A 17,008-nucleotide genomic window follows, 5' to 3' on the forward strand; every position below is an offset into this window, starting at 1 on the left:
CTTCACAGAGCAGCTTCCCCAGAACAGGAGGCAAACTCAACGTTTTCCTCCTTCCCTCAGGGATGCCTTAGTGAGGAATAAGTAGGAAGAAGCAGACTTTCATTTTTAAGGGAACTTGTTAGGACTTTGCTACACAAACAGGTATTACCTTATTGGATACTCGATTTGGTGAGTTGACCTAGATTTCAGTCTTTAGCTTGTTTAACTTGGACTCTAGGGCTTCAGGGAGGCTCAAGAGCCTAGCTCACTGGACGGGCTGGCTGGGCGGTTCTGACGTGTGTCCGTCTGGCCTCTGTGCGAACTGTCGAGGCTAGAAGAAGGCCCACAAGAAGACAAGCTTCTCTACCTTGGCCCTTCCATGTGGAAACTTTGACTTCCCCAGAGAACCCCCTCTTTTTTAGAAATGTTTATTTCTAATTGTGAAAACTCCACAGCATACGATTGACCCTCTCACCCATTTTTAAGTGTGCAGTTTGGTAGTGTTGAGTATGTTCAATTGTTGAGCAGCAAATCTCAGCCACTTTCACCTCAGTAAAGAATGGTCATCTTTCAGCTCTCCCCTCCCTGTTCCCCGGCCATGGGCTGCCATCCCAGCCTCAGCTCACTGCGCCTGAAGGCCTTGGTCCTGAGGGCTGGTTCTTCTGTCTACGGGTGGTGGCAGTTCTGCTCTCTGGGGGTCTAGGAAGGTGACAGTTATGTGCTTTGTTCTTTTTTCTTTGTAAATGCAGTTCATGTTCCATCTTAGAAGGTCTCCATTCCTTCAAGTCTTCAACAATAGCCCTGACGAGTCTTCGTATTATCGGCACCACTTTGCCCGGCAGGACCTCACCCAGTCCCTCATCATGATCCAGCCCATCCTGTATTCCTACTCTTTCCACGGCCCCCCAGAGGTAAGGGACCTAGGCACTAGGAATCAGCTGATATGGAGTGCTTTTAGTCTAGCAAGTTCACTCTTCGAGCAAAACTATAAGAAAGAAATCTTTTGAGTCTTTATAGTAATTTAGCAGCATTTCTGAGTATTAAAAAAACGTGCATAGGAAAAAGTCACAGGATGCATAAAATTAGAAAGCAGTCCAAATGTTCAATGTAGGGAAGTTAAGTAATCAGAAATATTCACAAAGTTTATGTAATAGAATAAAGTAAATCCTTATGTTAGATTAAAGATGATTTTTAAAAAGCCACCAGGAATGAAAACTATAAAAAAAATAAACCACAGTGACCATATTTGTTGTTCTTTAGCAGAAATTTTCAGATTTCCCTTAATGAGTTTAAGTATACTTTTATTATTGAAATAAAAGTCATAATCAAATGAACTTTAAAACTGGTATTAAAGGATGTTCTTTTTCATGTAGGCATTGTAGTTCTCTGTCATCTACCGCAGTAGATTTGAGAGAAATATGTCTCTGATAGAATTTATTTCTAGCACAAAACAAAATTTGGAATTATTTCTGGTTCCTAGAGCAGAAGATAACATTCATCTTGCTTCCCAGTTGATGAGAGATTATTTAAATCTCTTTCTTGTACAAAATTGAAACCTAGAGTTGCCCCATCGGAGCAGAAAGTGGGAACTTGGCACGAAGAGGGGGTGAACCTCCCTGCAGTGTATATTCGGCCCTGCAGCTGCCTGGAGGGAAGCAGGGGGCTGGCCCTGGGTGGGGGGCTGGCAGGTGGCCATGTGGGCACCAAGGGAAGACCCACGCCGTTCTCTCCCTGTGTTGCAGCCCGTGCTCCTGGACAGCAGCAGCATTCTTGCTGACAGAATTCTGCTCATGGACACCTTCTTCCAAATTGTCATTTATCTTGGTGAGGTAAGACCTTGGTTATGGTATTTGTATACTTAGTAATTTCAATATTACTTGCTGTAAGTAAATCTGAAGTGGTCCTTTTACATTTTTAAAATTTTTTTATGCAATTTTTATTTATTTATTTTTTTGCAATTTTTAAAGGTTACTTTTCTCACGTTGTTAAGTACATCCTTGAGCTCTATCCTGCCCCTTCCTCCTCCCACCAGTAACCGCTAGCTTGTTCCCTAGATCTTTGTGACTGTTTCTCTTTCATTATATTCACTAATTTGTTGTATTTTTCAGATTCCACATATAAGTGAGCTGATCCAGTATTTATCTTTCTCTGTCTGACTTATTTCACTAGCATAATGCCTTTCAAGTCTATCCATGTTGTTGCAAATGACAAAATTTTGTTCTTTTTTTAGGGTAGAGTTGTGTATATATCCCATGTTTTCTTTATCCATTCATCTGTTGATGGACACTTAGGTTGCTTCCATATCTGGGCAGTTGTGAGAAGTGTGCTATGAACATTGGGGTGCACGTATCTTTTTTAATTAGTGTTTTTGTTCTTTTCAGATATATGCCCAGAAGTGGTCATATATGATAGTTCTGTCTTTAGTTTTCTGAGAAACCTCCATACTTTTTTTTAGGTGGTCCTTTTAAATCACTATGATTTATTGCTTTCTGAGTTGTCAGGCAAAATCAGTTTACTTTTTCTCAGTGAACTCTTTATATTCACACTGTCCTTTCGGAATTGCATTAGAGTTACTAGTAAACACCGCTAAGTTTGGGGCTAGAGTGTTTACCTGAGATAACATGGCCCAGTGAACCTTATGCCAGGTCTGTGGTTCCCAAGGATGGCTGTAGGTGGTGTTCATTCCTTTCTCTGAGAGGTTTGTGCCCTAAGGAAAGGAGGGATTCCTCAAAAGAAAATCCTCTATGTTCAAGGATGTTTTCTTTTTTTCTATTATATATTGATACATTCTTTACCTTCAGTTCATTTCTTTTTAACAACTGACTTGACTCTCTGGTGTCTGTACATTAGAAGTGATTTCAAATGTCCTGCAAGGAAGAAATTGTTTTCTAATGTTAACAGGCGTTTTATAACCTGAGACTTTTTTCAGATGGTGGTATCCTGGTCAGATCCACTTGGCTCCCCTCTGCAACTCGTCTTTCCTGACTTAAGACCTTGTCACTAGAAACAGGTCCTGAGTGGAGTGTTAGAATGTCAGGGCCATCCTAAGACTGTCATTACAGCATCTCCACAACAAGTTGTGATTTGTCTGTTTGCTGCAGACCATAGCCCAGTGGCGGAAGGCAGGCTACCAGGACATGCCCGAGTATGAAAACTTCAAGCATCTCCTGCAGGCGCCCCTGGACGATGCACAGGAGATCCTGCAGGCGCGGTTCCCGATGCCACGGTACATCCACACAGAGCACGGTGGCAGCCAGGTGAGCCAGCTCGGCCCGCTGCTCTGCTGGCCTCGTGCACGATGCCTCTGAAGGCTCTAAATCCACACAGCCTGGTCAGTATTTCACATGGTGACCGAAATCAACAGGCAGGTGGCTTCCAAATACAACTTCTTTCTAAATGAGTGGTTAGAATATGCTGGTGTGGAAAGGAGAGGATTACCAGAGTAAAATATACCTCGTGTTTCAGGAGCCCAGTGAATGGAGAGCCTTTGGGCATAAACTGAACAAATGGGTTCCCGTGTGGTAAAAAAACTTCTAATTTAACCAAAAAAAAAAAAAGTAAAGACGTTTTTTTCCTGTTAAACTAATATTAATGCCATTTTTAATCTTTAAATCTACTTTTTTTTTTTTAAGGCTCGATTTCTTTTGTCCAAAGTGAATCCGTCTCAGACACACAATAACCTGTATGCTTGGGGACAGGTGAGTAACTGTCAGGAAATTGAGGAGAGGCCAGGCTACTTTTTTAAAATGTTGCTTTTAAATTCTACAAATTGGAGGATTCCCTGGCAGTACAGTGGTTAGGACTCAGCACTTTCACTGCCAGGGCCCAGGGTTCGAGCCCTGCCCTAGAACTAAGATTCTGCAAGCCACATGGTGTGACCAAAAAAAAAAAACCCGAAGTGAGAAAATAAATAAATGCTACAAATTGAATCCTTTTTGGCCCAGAGATAATTTGGGTGTTTTGCTGGGAAGAAAACTTTGAATAATATAGAAATTTTCTGTTACCAGCATTTTCAGTTTATAAGGTTTCAGTTACCTGAGAAAGTAGTCAGAAATAATAATTCATGACTTTTGATTACACACCATTCTGAGTAGCCTGATGAAGCCTCACACCTTCCTGTTCCCTCTCACCCGTGTTCTCTTTGTCTGGTGCATCCACGCTGTCTACACCACCTGCCTGTTAACACCTGTATAGGAAAACCTTAGTATATGCAGGGTTCCATTCTACCCGTGTGTGGTGTCAGGCACTGGAGTCTTGGAACCTGTCCACTGTGGATAAGGGGGCGACTAGAGTCTACTGTGTAGGCTAGGGGCAGGGAGACATGTGGATCCCCTTCTGCAGTGCACAGTGGAGTTTGATGGGTTCATGCCAAAGGACCGGATGCTGACCTGTGACCTCCGTGTGCTCCCCTCAGAGACACGCAGCATCTCCCCAAGCCCTCCGCTTCCTGCTCTGTCTCCCCTCTGCTCCTGCTCACCACTCCTCCTCCCTCCTCTTCACTTCTCAGCTCTGGCTTCTTTATCTGATTATTCCCAGCATTTATGTCTCCTTTAAATGAGTCTTATTTTTCATAGAGCATTCTTGGGGGTGGTAATTTTTAAAAATTTATATGCAGTTGTAAGAAATAACACAGAAAGATCCCCTATTCCTTAACCCAGTTCCCCCAGTGGTAACATCTTGAAGAGCTATAACAATATCATAACCAGGATATGGACATTGATGAGGTCAAGATATGCATTTCCATCTCCCCAGGGGTCTCTTGTGTTGCCTTTTATAGTGCCACTCACATCCCTCCTGCCTCCACCCTTTCCCTAACACCTGGCAGCTCATGTCCTGGTTTCCATTTCTGTAATTTTCTCATGAAAAAGGTTCCACAGGGAACTATATTCAACATCCTGTAATAAACTGTGATGGAAAAGAGTGTGAAAAAGAATATATTTACACATGTATATGTAGCTGAATCACTTTGCTGTATAGCAGAAACTTTTGCGAATCAGTGAACATATATGAAACCACACGGCACATAATCTTGGGGGACTGGCCTTTCTCCCCTCAGCGTGCTTATCTAGAGATCCAGATTGTTGGATGTGTGGATAATTTGCTCCTTTATTGGTTGAGTAGTGTTCCATGGTGTAGACATACTGCAGTTTATCATTCACCCATGAAGGACAGCTGTGGTGTTCACAGTTTCTGGCCATTAGGAATAAAGCTGCTGTAAACATTCTTGTACAAGTTTCTTGAACATAAGTCTTCATTTCTCTGTGATAAATGCCTAGGAGTTCATTAGTTGAGTTGGCTGATAGTTCACAGTTTTTAAAGAAACTGCCATACTCTTTTTCCAGAGTGACTGTCTCCTTTTATATCCCCAGCTGCAGTGTATGAAGCCTCATTTCTCTGTCCTTGTCTGCGTATGATGTTGTCATTATTCTTATTTTGTGTCCTGACAGATGTGAGTGGTATAACATCGTGGTTTTGATTTACATTTTCCTAATAGCTAGTGATGTTGAACATCTTTTTTGGTGCTCTCTCATCTATGTGTTTTCTTCGGTGAAGGCTGTGTCTTGCCTATGTTTTAATTGGATTTGTTTTTTAGAAATGATTGAGTTTTGAGAGTTATATATTCTTGATGCTAATCTTCTGTCAGATTCATGGTTTGCGTATGTTTTCTCTCACTTCTGGTTTGTGTATACATTGTCTTCACAGGGTCTTTGTAAAGTAAAAGTTATTTCTATGAAGTGCACTTTTTTTTTAATGGATTGTGTTTTTGATGTCAAGAAATCTTTGTCTTACCCTAGATTCCAAATATCTCCTGTGACTTTTTTTACTTTAAATTTGCATTTCAGTCTGTGATCCATTTTGAGTTAATTTTTGTATGAGATGTGAGGCTTAGGTTTATTTTTTGTTTATGGGTATCCGATTGCTCCAGTACCATTACTTGAAAAGGCTACCTTTTTTCCATTGATTGCTTTTGCATATTTGTCAGAGATTATTTGGGCATATTTGTGTGAGTCCACTTTGGGGCTTCTGTTCTGTCCTGTTGACCTATGTTTCTGTCTCTCTACTAACACTATACAGTCTTGGTTATTGTAGCTGCATAGTAAGTTTTGAAATCAGGTAGACTGGTTTCTGTCACTTTTTTTTCAAAACTTGCTTAACTATTCTGATTTCTTTGCATTTCCATATGAGTTGTACAATAATCTTGTATCTATCTTTTAAAAATCTTGCTGGAAGTTTGGTAAAAATTGCACTGAACCTCTCTGTCAATTTTGGGAGAGTTGGTACCTTTATTGAGCTTTCCTATCTGTGAACTCAGTACGTCTCTCCATTTATTAAGTCTGTTTTTATTTCTTTCATCAGTTTTTCTTTTTTTCTTGAGTGACTCTGAGTGATACTGTATTTTTAATTTCGGTGTCCAGTTGTTCATTGCTAGTACAGGTCTTTAACTTACACTGGGATTACATCTGAATAAATGTATCGTAAGTTGAAAATGCATTTAATACACCTAACCTGCTAAACATCATAGCTTAGCCTGGCCTGCCTTAAATATGCTCAGAGCACTTACATCAGCCTATAGTGAGGCAAAACCGTCTAACACAAAACATATTTTATAATAACACAGAACGTATTGAGTATCTCATGTAACTTATTAAATACTGAACTGAAAGTGAAAAGCAGAGTGGTTGTCTGGGTCAGAATGGTTGCGTCTTGGTTGTTCACCCATGTGATTAGTGTGGCTGACTGGGACCTGCCCAGCGTCACAGGAAACGGGCTGTGTATCACTAGCCTGGAAAGAGACCAAAACTCAAGATGTAAAATACGGTGTATGATTTCTACTGAATGAGTATTGCTTTTATGCTATCATAAAATCAAAGAATCATAAGTCAGCAAGCATAACATAAAGTCATTTTTGTAGACTTGTGTCCTGTGACCTTCCTGAGTCACTTACTACCTTTGACAGTTTTTTGGTAGATTCCTTGGGATTTTTTACAGACTTCTTCAAGTAGAAGCAGTTTATTTCTTCCATTCCAATTTGAAACCCGTTATTTCCTTTTCTTGTCCTTTTATCTGTTTGCTGGGTCATTGATTTCTGCTCTAATCTTTATTTTCTTCTGCTTGCTGTGGGTTTATATCTTTCATCTTCTAGGTTCTTGAGGATAGGAGTTTAGATTATTGATTTGAGACTTTTCACTTCTTCATTGTATGCATTTAGTGCTTCTGAATCCCTTTGCAGCATGACTTTTGCTGTGTCCCACAAGTTTTGATTGTTGTATTCTTGTTTTCATTCAGTTTGATACATTTTCTAAAATTTCCTTTGAGAGTTCTTTTTTGTCTTTTGGATTATAAGTGTTTAGTTTCCAGAGATTTTCTTTTTGTCTTTAGTTATTGATTTTATTTTGATTCCATTGTGGTTAAACAATATACCTTGCATTATTTCAGTTTTTAAAAAATTTGATGGTTTGTTTTATGGTCTAGGATATGGTCTGTTTGGCCTATATGTTCCATGGTCACTTGATTGGGTATTCTGCTGTTGGATAGATTTATAGATTGTTCTGTAAATGTCAGCTAGGTCCTGTTAGTTGATGGTGATGTTGAATTCTTATATACTTCTGCTGATTATCTGTATAGTTCTATAAGTTCTTGAGAGAGGATGTTAACATTTCTTACTCTTAATGGTGAGTTTGTTGCTCTTTTGAATTCTGTCATGTGGGAGCCAGCTCTGGAGGAGTCCTGAGAATTACACAGAGGATGAAGTAAGAGAGCATGTTCTCAGAACTGTGTAGTGGCAGGGATGGCCAGATCTTAGTGGATCAGGGAGGGTTTTGTGAGGAAACTATGCTTCACTTGAAAAAATTAGTTAGCTCGGTAGGAGATGGGCATGGGTGACAGGAGTATTCTTGGCAGAGGGACAGCACTTCTAGTTTCCTGAGGGGAAAGTCCCTAATTCATGAATTTTAACCAGCTTTTAAGATACCTGCCAGTAAACCCTTCTTGTTTTATTTCAGGAAACGGGAGCGCCCATCCTCACTGATGACGTTAGCCTGCAGGTGTTCATGGACCATCTGAAGAAGCTGGCTGTCTCCAGTGCTTGTTGAGTTAAGGATATAGGCAGGAAATGGAAGAAAACACTGTCATTTTGTGTTCACAAATGTTTATAAAGGCTTAACATTCCTTTTACTTTGCCAATGGATTTTAATAAATAATCAAAGGAAGTGTTAGTAACTATTTAGATTTTAATTTATTTATATTCCTTATCTGTGCCCTTTTCTTACTCTCTGAAATTTTAAGGTCATAAACATTTTGGTATTGGTAGATGTTTATATGCTTTTTGTATCCTAACTTTTAGAGTCTGTATAAAATCAGAGCTAATGTATTTTGGCAACTTGCTTACATGAAAATCAATGATCAGAAAGGAAATAAATCTGGATGGAGAAAGCATTGGTTAAAATAGTGCTAATACATATTTGATTTCTGAAGTCTCTGTAAGTCTTGAGTATGTTTTATGTAAATTCTCCAACAAGTAATTCCTGAACTTAATCTTCATTTACTGTCCAAATATTAACAGATAAGGAAACGTAAGAAATAATGTGCAGCTGTTGAGGCTGAGTGGTCTGGAGTGGCACTGTCCCTCCCTCACCTGAGATACAGAGAACACATTGGTGGTTACCAGTGGAGGAGGGATGGGGAAGGGTGAAATGGATTAAGAGGGGAGGGGGTCTGTTGTACTGTGATGGAGGGAAACTAGGGATTGTGGTAGTGAAGTGACTGCAGTGCATACAGAACTTGAATTATAATGTACATGTGAAACATGTTATAAACCAACGTTACCTCAATTATAAAAATTCTAGCTATTCTACCCAGTGGAGTTCATTCTTGTTTTGAGGTTATGTCCCCTTTCACATAGGCCCCCGATGGCTAAGATGGTAAAGAATCTGCTTGGGATGCAGGAAACCTGGGTTTGATCCCTGGGTGCAGAAGATCCCCCTGGAGGAGGGCATTGCAACCCACTCTGGTATTCTTGCCTGGAGAATCCCATGGACAGAAGAGCCTGGAGGGCTACTTGAGGTCGCAAAGAGTTGGAGATGACTGAGCAACTAACACACAATTGCTACGACAGCTGTCATCCAGGAATTTCTTTTGTTGGACTCCTCTGTTAGTTTCCAGGAGTAATAAGGACCTATAGTGCAGGAAACTACTCAATACTCTGTAATGACCTATATGGGAAAGAATCTAAAAAAGAGGGGATCTATGTATATGTAAACTGATTCAGTTTGCTCTATACCTGAAACTACAGCATTGTAAATCAACTATATTCCAATAAAAATAAGTGCCAGGGGCTTTCCTTGGCAGTCCAGTAATTAAGGCTCTGCTTCCAGTGCAGGGGTCTTGGCTTCATCCCTGGTCAGGAAACTAAGATCCCACAAGCTAAGGGGTCCAAAAAAAAGGGGGGGGACCCCAAAACAAGTGCCACCTGAAGCCTTTGTAAGGCATGTCGTTACAATTATGCAAGCTCCAATACTTTGGCCACTTGATGCAAAGAACTGACTCATTGGAAAAGACCCTGATGCTGGGAAAGGTTGAAGGCAGGAAGAGAAAGGGACGACAGAGGATGAGATGGTTGGATAGCATCACCGAATGGATGGACGAGTCTGAGCAAGGTCTGGAAGTTGGTGATGGACAGGGAAGCCTGGCATGCTGCTGTCCATGGGGTCGCAGGGAGTCGGATACGACTGAGCGACTGAACTGAACTGAACTGAGAGGTGTGCTTAAGAGAAGCTGTCATAGGGCCCCGTCACATGGAAGGCAAGGTCGTGGGTTCCAGGCAAAAGACGGAAGCCCTCGGGCCCAGCCCCACACCTGAGTTCTTTCCGGGTGGGAGGTCCGTACTACACGCCCCAGGATGCATCGGGGGCCAACGCCGGAAGCGGCTGCCCAAGGCGGCTCTTCATTGGAGGCGGCGGCGGTGACGCGCAGACCGGAAGGCCCGCCTTCACCCGAGACTCGGAGGAGTGTGGTCTACGCGGCGGTGTCATGCGGCCGGCGCAAGCCCTTCGTTGGTACCGGCGGATGTCAGTCGTTTACGGACTGGGCGCCTGGACCCTGCTGGGCTCCTTGATTTTTTTGAGTCAGAAAAAGAGCAAGCCGCCAGGTACGGCTCTCTGGCAGGACCTCCGCAGACGCGCGGCCTTTCGTGGGCCGTGTCCGGGCGGTTAGCGGAAGTGGCTTCGCGGGGCCGCTTCCCCAGGTTTATTCTACGGAGCACTGGGGCGACTGCTTATCGTTATCATGGAACCAGGCAGGAAAGGACTTTTAGAGCCTTTTCCCTCGACCTTGCTGAGTTATTGAATGAGGCCATCACTGTCCTCAGAATCTGAAGAATTTGTGAGGTTCCCGGTCAAATGTCAAAAGACACTAGAAGGTGGTTTAAAGAGGCGATGCTCCTATAGCGTCAGCCTTCCTCCCATTCAGCGAGCAAAGGGTTTCAGGACTTGCACCTGCTGGAGTATTGAAATTTTCCCAATAGATTACCTACCAAAGAGGAAATCCTCCAGCTTTCAGAAATGGGGTATAAATCTAGTTTCCTCCAGAGTAGGCGTTGCCTGGGGCTTGGTGGGGAGCGACTGCTAAAAAAATCAGGGATTTTGTGTGTGTGTGTGTGTCTGGTATTCTAAACTTTATTTGGTGCTGATTGCACAGATCTGGAAAGACTAAAAACTACTGAATTGTATAAGTGAGTTAAATGTGTATATGAAAAATATATTTCAGTAAAGCTTTTTATGTAAAAACTGTGCTGATGATTTCGTTTGGTGTTGAAAATTACCAGGGGCCTGAAAATACACATATCCACAATTGAGCGTTTTAAAACATTTATCTCTGTAGTGGTCATTTGAAAAAAAAAAAAAAAACATTTATTTATTGATTGCGGGTGTCTTGGTTGTGGCATGTGGGATCTAGTTCCCTGATTAGGGATTGAAATGGGACCCCTTGCATTGGGAACTCCGAGTCTTAGTGTCTGGACTATCAGGGAAGTCCCCTATAGTGGTCATTTTTTAAAAAAAATTATTTTAAAAAATTCTTTTGACAATGGTGTCAGGAATCTGATGGGGTGGGGTAATTCTTACCTTAGTTTATTTAATTTTCAAGACTCTACTAATAATTCTAATGACTGCTGTATAGTTAGAAGTTTGTGATCAACTATAAAAAAAAAAAGATAAAAAAGTTAATGATGCAGATGTTCCTTTTTTTTTTTCTTTTTTAAGGTGATAAAGTAGAACAAAAGGATGCCTCAAGAAACGAACTATCTGAGCCCCCACAAGGCTTTTATGTGGAAACGATTGTCACATATAGAGAAGATTTTGTTCCAGTTACTGCCAGGATCATCAATTATTTGAAATCATGGACTAGTGGCCCTGGACCAAAATCATGATTGACTGCTGAACTCTGAAAACAGAACTTTGGTTCAGCATATACATTTGAGAGATACCTTGATTTCCACTTTCCATTTGTGAAAAGTGAATACATTTAAGTTTGCTTTAAAATAAAATAAAAAATAGGCAATAAATATCCCCTTGAAAAAAAGTAAATTGCATATTCAGCGGGTGTCCTTCTGTATCACAGGAGTGAAAGATTGAAGTGAAATATCATATTGAACTTTGTAAACTTGGTGTTCTGAAATTAGTTGATGTAACTTTATACTTCTTTCATGTTGCTGTCAAACAGAGCTTCTGTGGTCCCTTTAAGATTAGGTTTGGGAAACCTCCACGTTTAGTTTGGGACTTGGAGCAGCCCTTTGTGTACTATGTGGGTGCTTGGTAAGTGTATTATGAACTGGGTCGTAACTCCTGGATTCAGTAGACTCCATCGGTTCTTTAGGAGCAGCACAGATACCCTCATCCTTTCAGCTGATGTGGATTAAATCCCAACAGTGGCTACTAGTATTCTAGAGATGGGGGTACAAAGTGAGGATCCGGGTCCTTGCCCTCTGGTGCTGCAGGGTTTTCTCCACTGGTCTCCGTTGATTGCAAGTGACAAACCCACGTAAATGCACCTAAATCAGAAGGAGATGTATATGAAATACGCGTATGAACATGGAATTCCCTGGCAGTCCAATGGTTAGGACTTGGAACTTTCACTGCTGGGGGTCCAGGTTCTGTCGTTGGTTGGGCAACTAAGATCCTGTCTGCTGTGCGGTGCCAAAAATGGAAAAGAAAAGCTCCGTATAACTTGGAAAAATATCTCAGATTTTCTTTTCCTTGACATTTTTGAAGGATTATTCTAGTTACTCTGTAGTTGTTGTTCAGTCACTCAGTCGTGTTGGACTCTGTGACCCTATGGAGGATAGCATGCCACGCTTCCCTGTCCTTCACCATCTCCAGGAGCTTGCTCAAACTCTTGTCCACTGAGTCAGTAATGCCCTCCAGCTATCTCATCCTCTGTCGTCCCCTTCTGCCTTCAATCTGCATTCTGTAGAATGCTCCTTAATTTAGGTTTGATCTTGCTTCATGATTGGATTCAGATTATATGTTTTTGGCAGACAATACCACTAAAGTGATAGCATGTCTTTCCTCAGTGAAGTATCAGAAGTGTATGATGTTTGTTTTACTACCGGTGATACTATTTTTGGCAACTTAGTGTGTAGTACTTTGGCCACCTCATGTGAAGAGTTGACTCATTGGAAAAGACTGATGCTGGGAGGGATTGGGGGCAGAAGGAGAAGGGGACAACAGAGGATGAGATGGCTGGATGGCATCACTGACTCGATGGACATGAGTCTGAGTGAACTCCGGGAGTTGGTGATGGACAGGGAGGCCTGGCTTGCTGTGATTCATGGGGTCGCAAAGAGTCAGACACGACTGAGCAACTGATCTGATCTGATCTGAGTGTGTAGTATTTAACATTCCAGCATAATATTTTGTAGTCTTTTCTGGCCAAATGACTCTTTCTTGTTTTCAACTTGAAACTTTCTCTTCTAGGGGAGGAAAAAGTTTTCCTTATTCTCCTCAGGTCTGAAAAAGTAAAGTGATAGACAAATCAACAGGAGAAAAGCATACAGATTTATATAAAGTTTTCAGCTACCCACTCCAGGACTCTTGCCTGGAGAATTCCATGGACAGAGGAGGCTGGCATGTTACAGTCCAGGGGGTTGCAAAGAGATGACTGAGCGACTTTCACTTCACTTACATGACATGAGAGTCTTGATAAGGAGATGAAGACCTAAAGAAGCAGGCCTGTGTTTTGTGTGTGTATGTATGTTTTTGTCATTATGTTTGCAATTGCACTCATCTCACACGCTAGTAAAGTAATGCTCAAAATTCTATTCTCCAAGCCAGGCTTCAGCAATACATGAACTGTGAACTTCCAGATGTTTAAGCTGGTTTTTGAAAAGACAGAGGAACCAGAGATCAAATTGCCAACATCCGCTGGATCATCGAAAAAGCAAGAGAGTTCCAGAAAAACATCTATTTCTGCTTTATTGACTATGCCAAAGCCTTTGACTGTGTGGATCACAATAAACTGGAAAATTCTGAAAGAGATGGGAATACCAGACCACCTGACCTGCCTCTTGGGAAATCTGTATGCAGGTCAGGAAGTAACAGTTAGAACTGGACATGGAACAACAGACTAGTTCCAAATAGGAAAAGAAGTGCGTCAAGGCTGTATACTGTCACCCTGCTTATTTAACTTATATACAGAGTACATCCGGAGAAGGCGATGGCACCCCACTCCAGTACTCTTGCCTGGAAAACCCCATGGATGGAGGAGCCTGGTGGGCTGCAGTCCATGGGGTCACTAAGAGTCGGACACGACTGAGCGACTTCACTTTCACTTTTCAGTTTCATGCATTGGAGAAGGAAATGGCAACCCACTCCAGTGTTCTTGCCTAGAGAATCCCAGGGACGGCGGAGCCTGGTGGGCTGCCGTCTATGGGGTCGCACAGAGTTGGACACGACTGAAGTGACTTAGCAGCAGCAGCAGAGTACATCATGAGAAACGCTGGGCTGGAAGAAGCACAAGCTAGAATCAAGATTGCCGGGAGAAATATCAATAACCTCAGATATGCAGATGACACCACCCTTATGGCAGAAAGTGAAGAGGAACTCAAAAGCCTCTTGATGAAAGTCAAAGTGGAGAGTGAAAAAGTTGGCTTAAAGCTCAACATTCAGAAAACGAAGATCATGGCATCCGGTCCCATCACTTCATGGGAAATAGATGGGGAAACAGTGGAAACAGTGTCAGACTTTATTTTTTTGGGCTCCAAAATCACTACAGATGGTGACTGCAGCCATGAAATTAAAAGATGCTTACTCCTTGGAAGAAAAGTTATGATCAACCTAGATAGCATATTCAAAAGCAGAGACATTACTTTGCCAACAAAGGTCAGTCTAGTCAAGGCTATGGTTTTTCCAGTGGTCATGTATGGATGTGAGAGTTGGACTGTGAAGAAAGCTGAGCGTCGAAGAATTGATGCTTTTGAACTGTGGTGTTGGAGAAGGCTCTTGAGAGTCCCTTGGACTGCAAGAAGATCCAACCAGTCCGTTCTGAAGGAGATCAGCCCTGGGTGTTCTTTGGAAGGAATGATAGTAAAGCTGAAACTCCAGTACTTTGGCCACCTCATGTGAAGAGTTGACTCATTGGGAAAGACTCTGATGCTGGGAGGGATTGGGGGCAGGAGGAGAAGGGGACGACAGAGGATGAGATGGCTGGAAGGCATCACTGACTCGATGGACGTGAGTCTGAGTGAACTCTGGGAGTTGGTGATGGACAGGGAGGCCTGGCATGCTACGATTCATGGGGTCGCAAAGAGTCAGACACGACTGAGTGACTGAACTGAACTGAACTGAAGAATCATGGAGGAACATGACAGGTTAAGGAATATGAGGTAGGCAAGTAAACTGGGGGAAACTGCAAAGCTTATTGGTTCAGATTCTTCTTGGTGAGCTTTTGTCTTTGGAAATAAGACTGCTCCTTTCCTCCCAGTATAGAGGGGCATCTCTCACATGAGAGTTTGTGACCTGTTTCAGGAGAGAAGGGTCAGGGTGACACAGGCTGAAACCTGGGACCTTCAACCTGAGTGCTTGCACCTGGACAGAGGTCAGCTCCAGCAACAGGATACAAAGAAACCATAAGGGACCACAAATAACAGCACCCATGCACAGTCACAGTGGGGCAGAAATGAACGTGGATATGTGCTCAGTAGCCAAGTTGTGTCTGACTCTTGGGATCCCATGGACTGTAGCCTGACAGGCTTCTCTGTCCATAGAATTTCCCAGGCAAGTACACCGGAGTTTGGAGAAGGCAATGGCACCCCACTCCAGTACTCTTGCCTGGAAAACCCCATGGATGGAGGAGCCTGGTAGGCTGCAGTCCATAGGGTTGCGAGGAGTCGGACATGACTGAGTGACTTCACTTTCACTTTTCACTTTCATGTATTGGAGAAGGAAATGGCAACCCACTCCAGTGTTCTTGCCTGGAGAATCCCAGGGACGGCCGAGCCTGGTGGGCTGCTGTCTCTGGGGTACAAGATTGAAGTGACTTAGCAGTAGCAGCAGCATACTGGAGTTGGGTTGCCATTTCCTTCTCCAGGGGATTTTCCCCGACCCAGGGGCGGAACCCGAGTCTCCTGCATTGGCAGCTGAATTCTTTCCACTGAGCCACCTGGGAAGCCCACAATTATGAAAACTAAGATACAAAAAGACCATAAACCAGCTGCCATTTCTGAGGTGCTCAGCACAAAAGTAGGGCAGGGAAGACCAAGTTTGGTTCAGGAATATCAGGAACCCCATTCCTCTGTACCCACCAGCACTATCAGACTGAAGAAGACACACTCAGAGGAGTTCTTTTTTTTTTTTAATCTGTGACAATGATTGTTAGGGTAATATTTGTACAGTCCTTTGCAGCTTTCCAAGCACTTTTACACAGTGTATTTTATTCAAACCTTCTAATAATCCTGTAAGAGAGGCCAAATATTAGGATTAGAGAAGGAATTAGAATTACAGAATCATGTATCTCTGCAGGAAACATGACAGGTAGGTCAAATGAGTACTTAAACAGTTTGTTGTTCAATTGCTCAGTTGTGTCCGACTCTGCGATCTCACGGACTGCAGCACACCAGGCTTCCGTCCTTCACCATCTCCCAGAGCTTATTCAAACTCATGTCCGTTGAGTCGGTGATGCCATCCAACCATCTCCTATGTTGCTCCCTTTTCCTCCTGCCTTCAATGTTTCCCAGCATCAGGGTCTTTTCTAAGGAGTTGGCTCTTCGCATCAGGTGGCCAAGTATTGGAGCTTCAGCATCCGTCCTAATGAATGTTCAGGGTTGATTTCCTTTAGGATTGACCTAAACAGTTAGATGGCTATTTTAGGCAGCAGATCCTCTTATGTCTGGTTTCTGAGGAGCTGCAGAGGGAGGAAGACAAGGGAAAAGGAATTTGGGAGGATCTGGAGTCAGAGGGGTGGGAAAACAGCAGGAGGAACACGGTTAGGATTAGGAATCGGGACAAAGCTGGGATGCAGGGATGACTGGCGGGATGTGAGCAGAAACTTAGCACCTGTGAGTCTGCCTAGGAGTGGGGCCGGGAAAGGGGTTGAGTCTGGGCGGGGCTCAGCTCTGGGTGGGCAGGAACGGGGAGTGGGCGGGGCCCACCGCGGGGCGGGGCTACACGGAGGGCGGGGCCAAGTTACGGAGGGCGGGACCAACCTGCGGTGGGCGAGGCCGGCGGGGCCGCGCTGCGGCGCGCTTCCGGGTATCCCCGGCAGAGGGCGCCGGCCGCCGCGCCGCCCGCGGAGTCCCCGAGGCCGGAAGCCGCCCGGCGTCGCCCCGCTCGCCGCAGCCGCCGCCATGAAGGCCGTGGTGCAGCGCGTCACCCGGGCCAGCGTCACAGGTCAGTCGGGCGGGGCCGGGAGGAGCCGCCCTGACCCCGCGCCCGGTTGCCCCTGCCAAGGGTTCTCCCGGGCGCCACCCCCGGGCGATCCCAGCCCCGCGGCCCCGAGCACCCCGACCGCTCCTCCGTCCCCCGGCCCGCGGCGCTCT

At 43.7% G+C, this 17,008-nt stretch overlaps 3 protein-coding genes across 9 annotated transcripts in view; all 3 read left to right on the forward strand.

The window, feature by feature from the left end:
- SEC23B (SEC23 homolog B, COPII coat complex component) overlaps positions 1-8,453 on the forward strand; it is a 30,717-nt gene extending 22,264 nt beyond the window's left edge. For all 6 annotated transcript variants that reach the window (XM_019973247.2, XM_019973242.2, XM_019973245.2 and 3 more), the window contains 5 exons: positions 729-890; positions 1,722-1,808; positions 3,081-3,236; positions 3,612-3,677; positions 7,983-8,453. In XM_019973247.2, the coding sequence (XP_019828806.2) occupies positions 729-890; positions 1,722-1,808; positions 3,081-3,236; positions 3,612-3,677; positions 7,983-8,072 (561 nt within the window). In that variant the 3' untranslated portion in view covers positions 8,073-8,453. The remainder of the gene's footprint in view (positions 1-728; positions 891-1,721; positions 1,809-3,080; positions 3,237-3,611; positions 3,678-7,982) is intronic.
- A 596-nt stretch (positions 8,454-9,049) lies between these two features.
- Positions 9,050-11,561, forward strand: SMIM26 (small integral membrane protein 26). The gene is made up of 2 exons (XM_070801049.1): positions 9,050-10,126; positions 11,247-11,561. The coding sequence occupies exons 1-2, from the start codon at positions 10,009-10,011 to the stop codon at positions 11,402-11,404; spliced, it is 276 nt and encodes a 91-aa protein (XP_070657150.1). The 5' UTR covers positions 9,050-10,008; the 3' UTR covers positions 11,405-11,561.
- Positions 11,562-16,727: 5,166 nt separating this feature from the next.
- Positions 16,728-17,008, forward strand: part of DTD1 (D-aminoacyl-tRNA deacylase 1) — a 98,972-nt gene continuing 98,691 nt past the window's right edge. For both annotated transcript variants that reach the window (XM_070801046.1, XM_070801045.1), the window contains exon 1: positions 16,728-16,859. In XM_070801046.1, the coding sequence (XP_070657147.1) occupies positions 16,817-16,859 (43 nt within the window). In that variant the 5' untranslated portion in view covers positions 16,728-16,816. The remainder of the gene's footprint in view (positions 16,860-17,008) is intronic.

This window comes from Bos indicus, chromosome 13, assembly GCF_029378745.1.
Source record: "Bos indicus isolate NIAB-ARS_2022 breed Sahiwal x Tharparkar chromosome 13, NIAB-ARS_B.indTharparkar_mat_pri_1.0, whole genome shotgun sequence".
NCBI classification, from domain to species: domain Eukaryota; kingdom Metazoa; phylum Chordata; class Mammalia; order Artiodactyla; family Bovidae; genus Bos; species Bos indicus.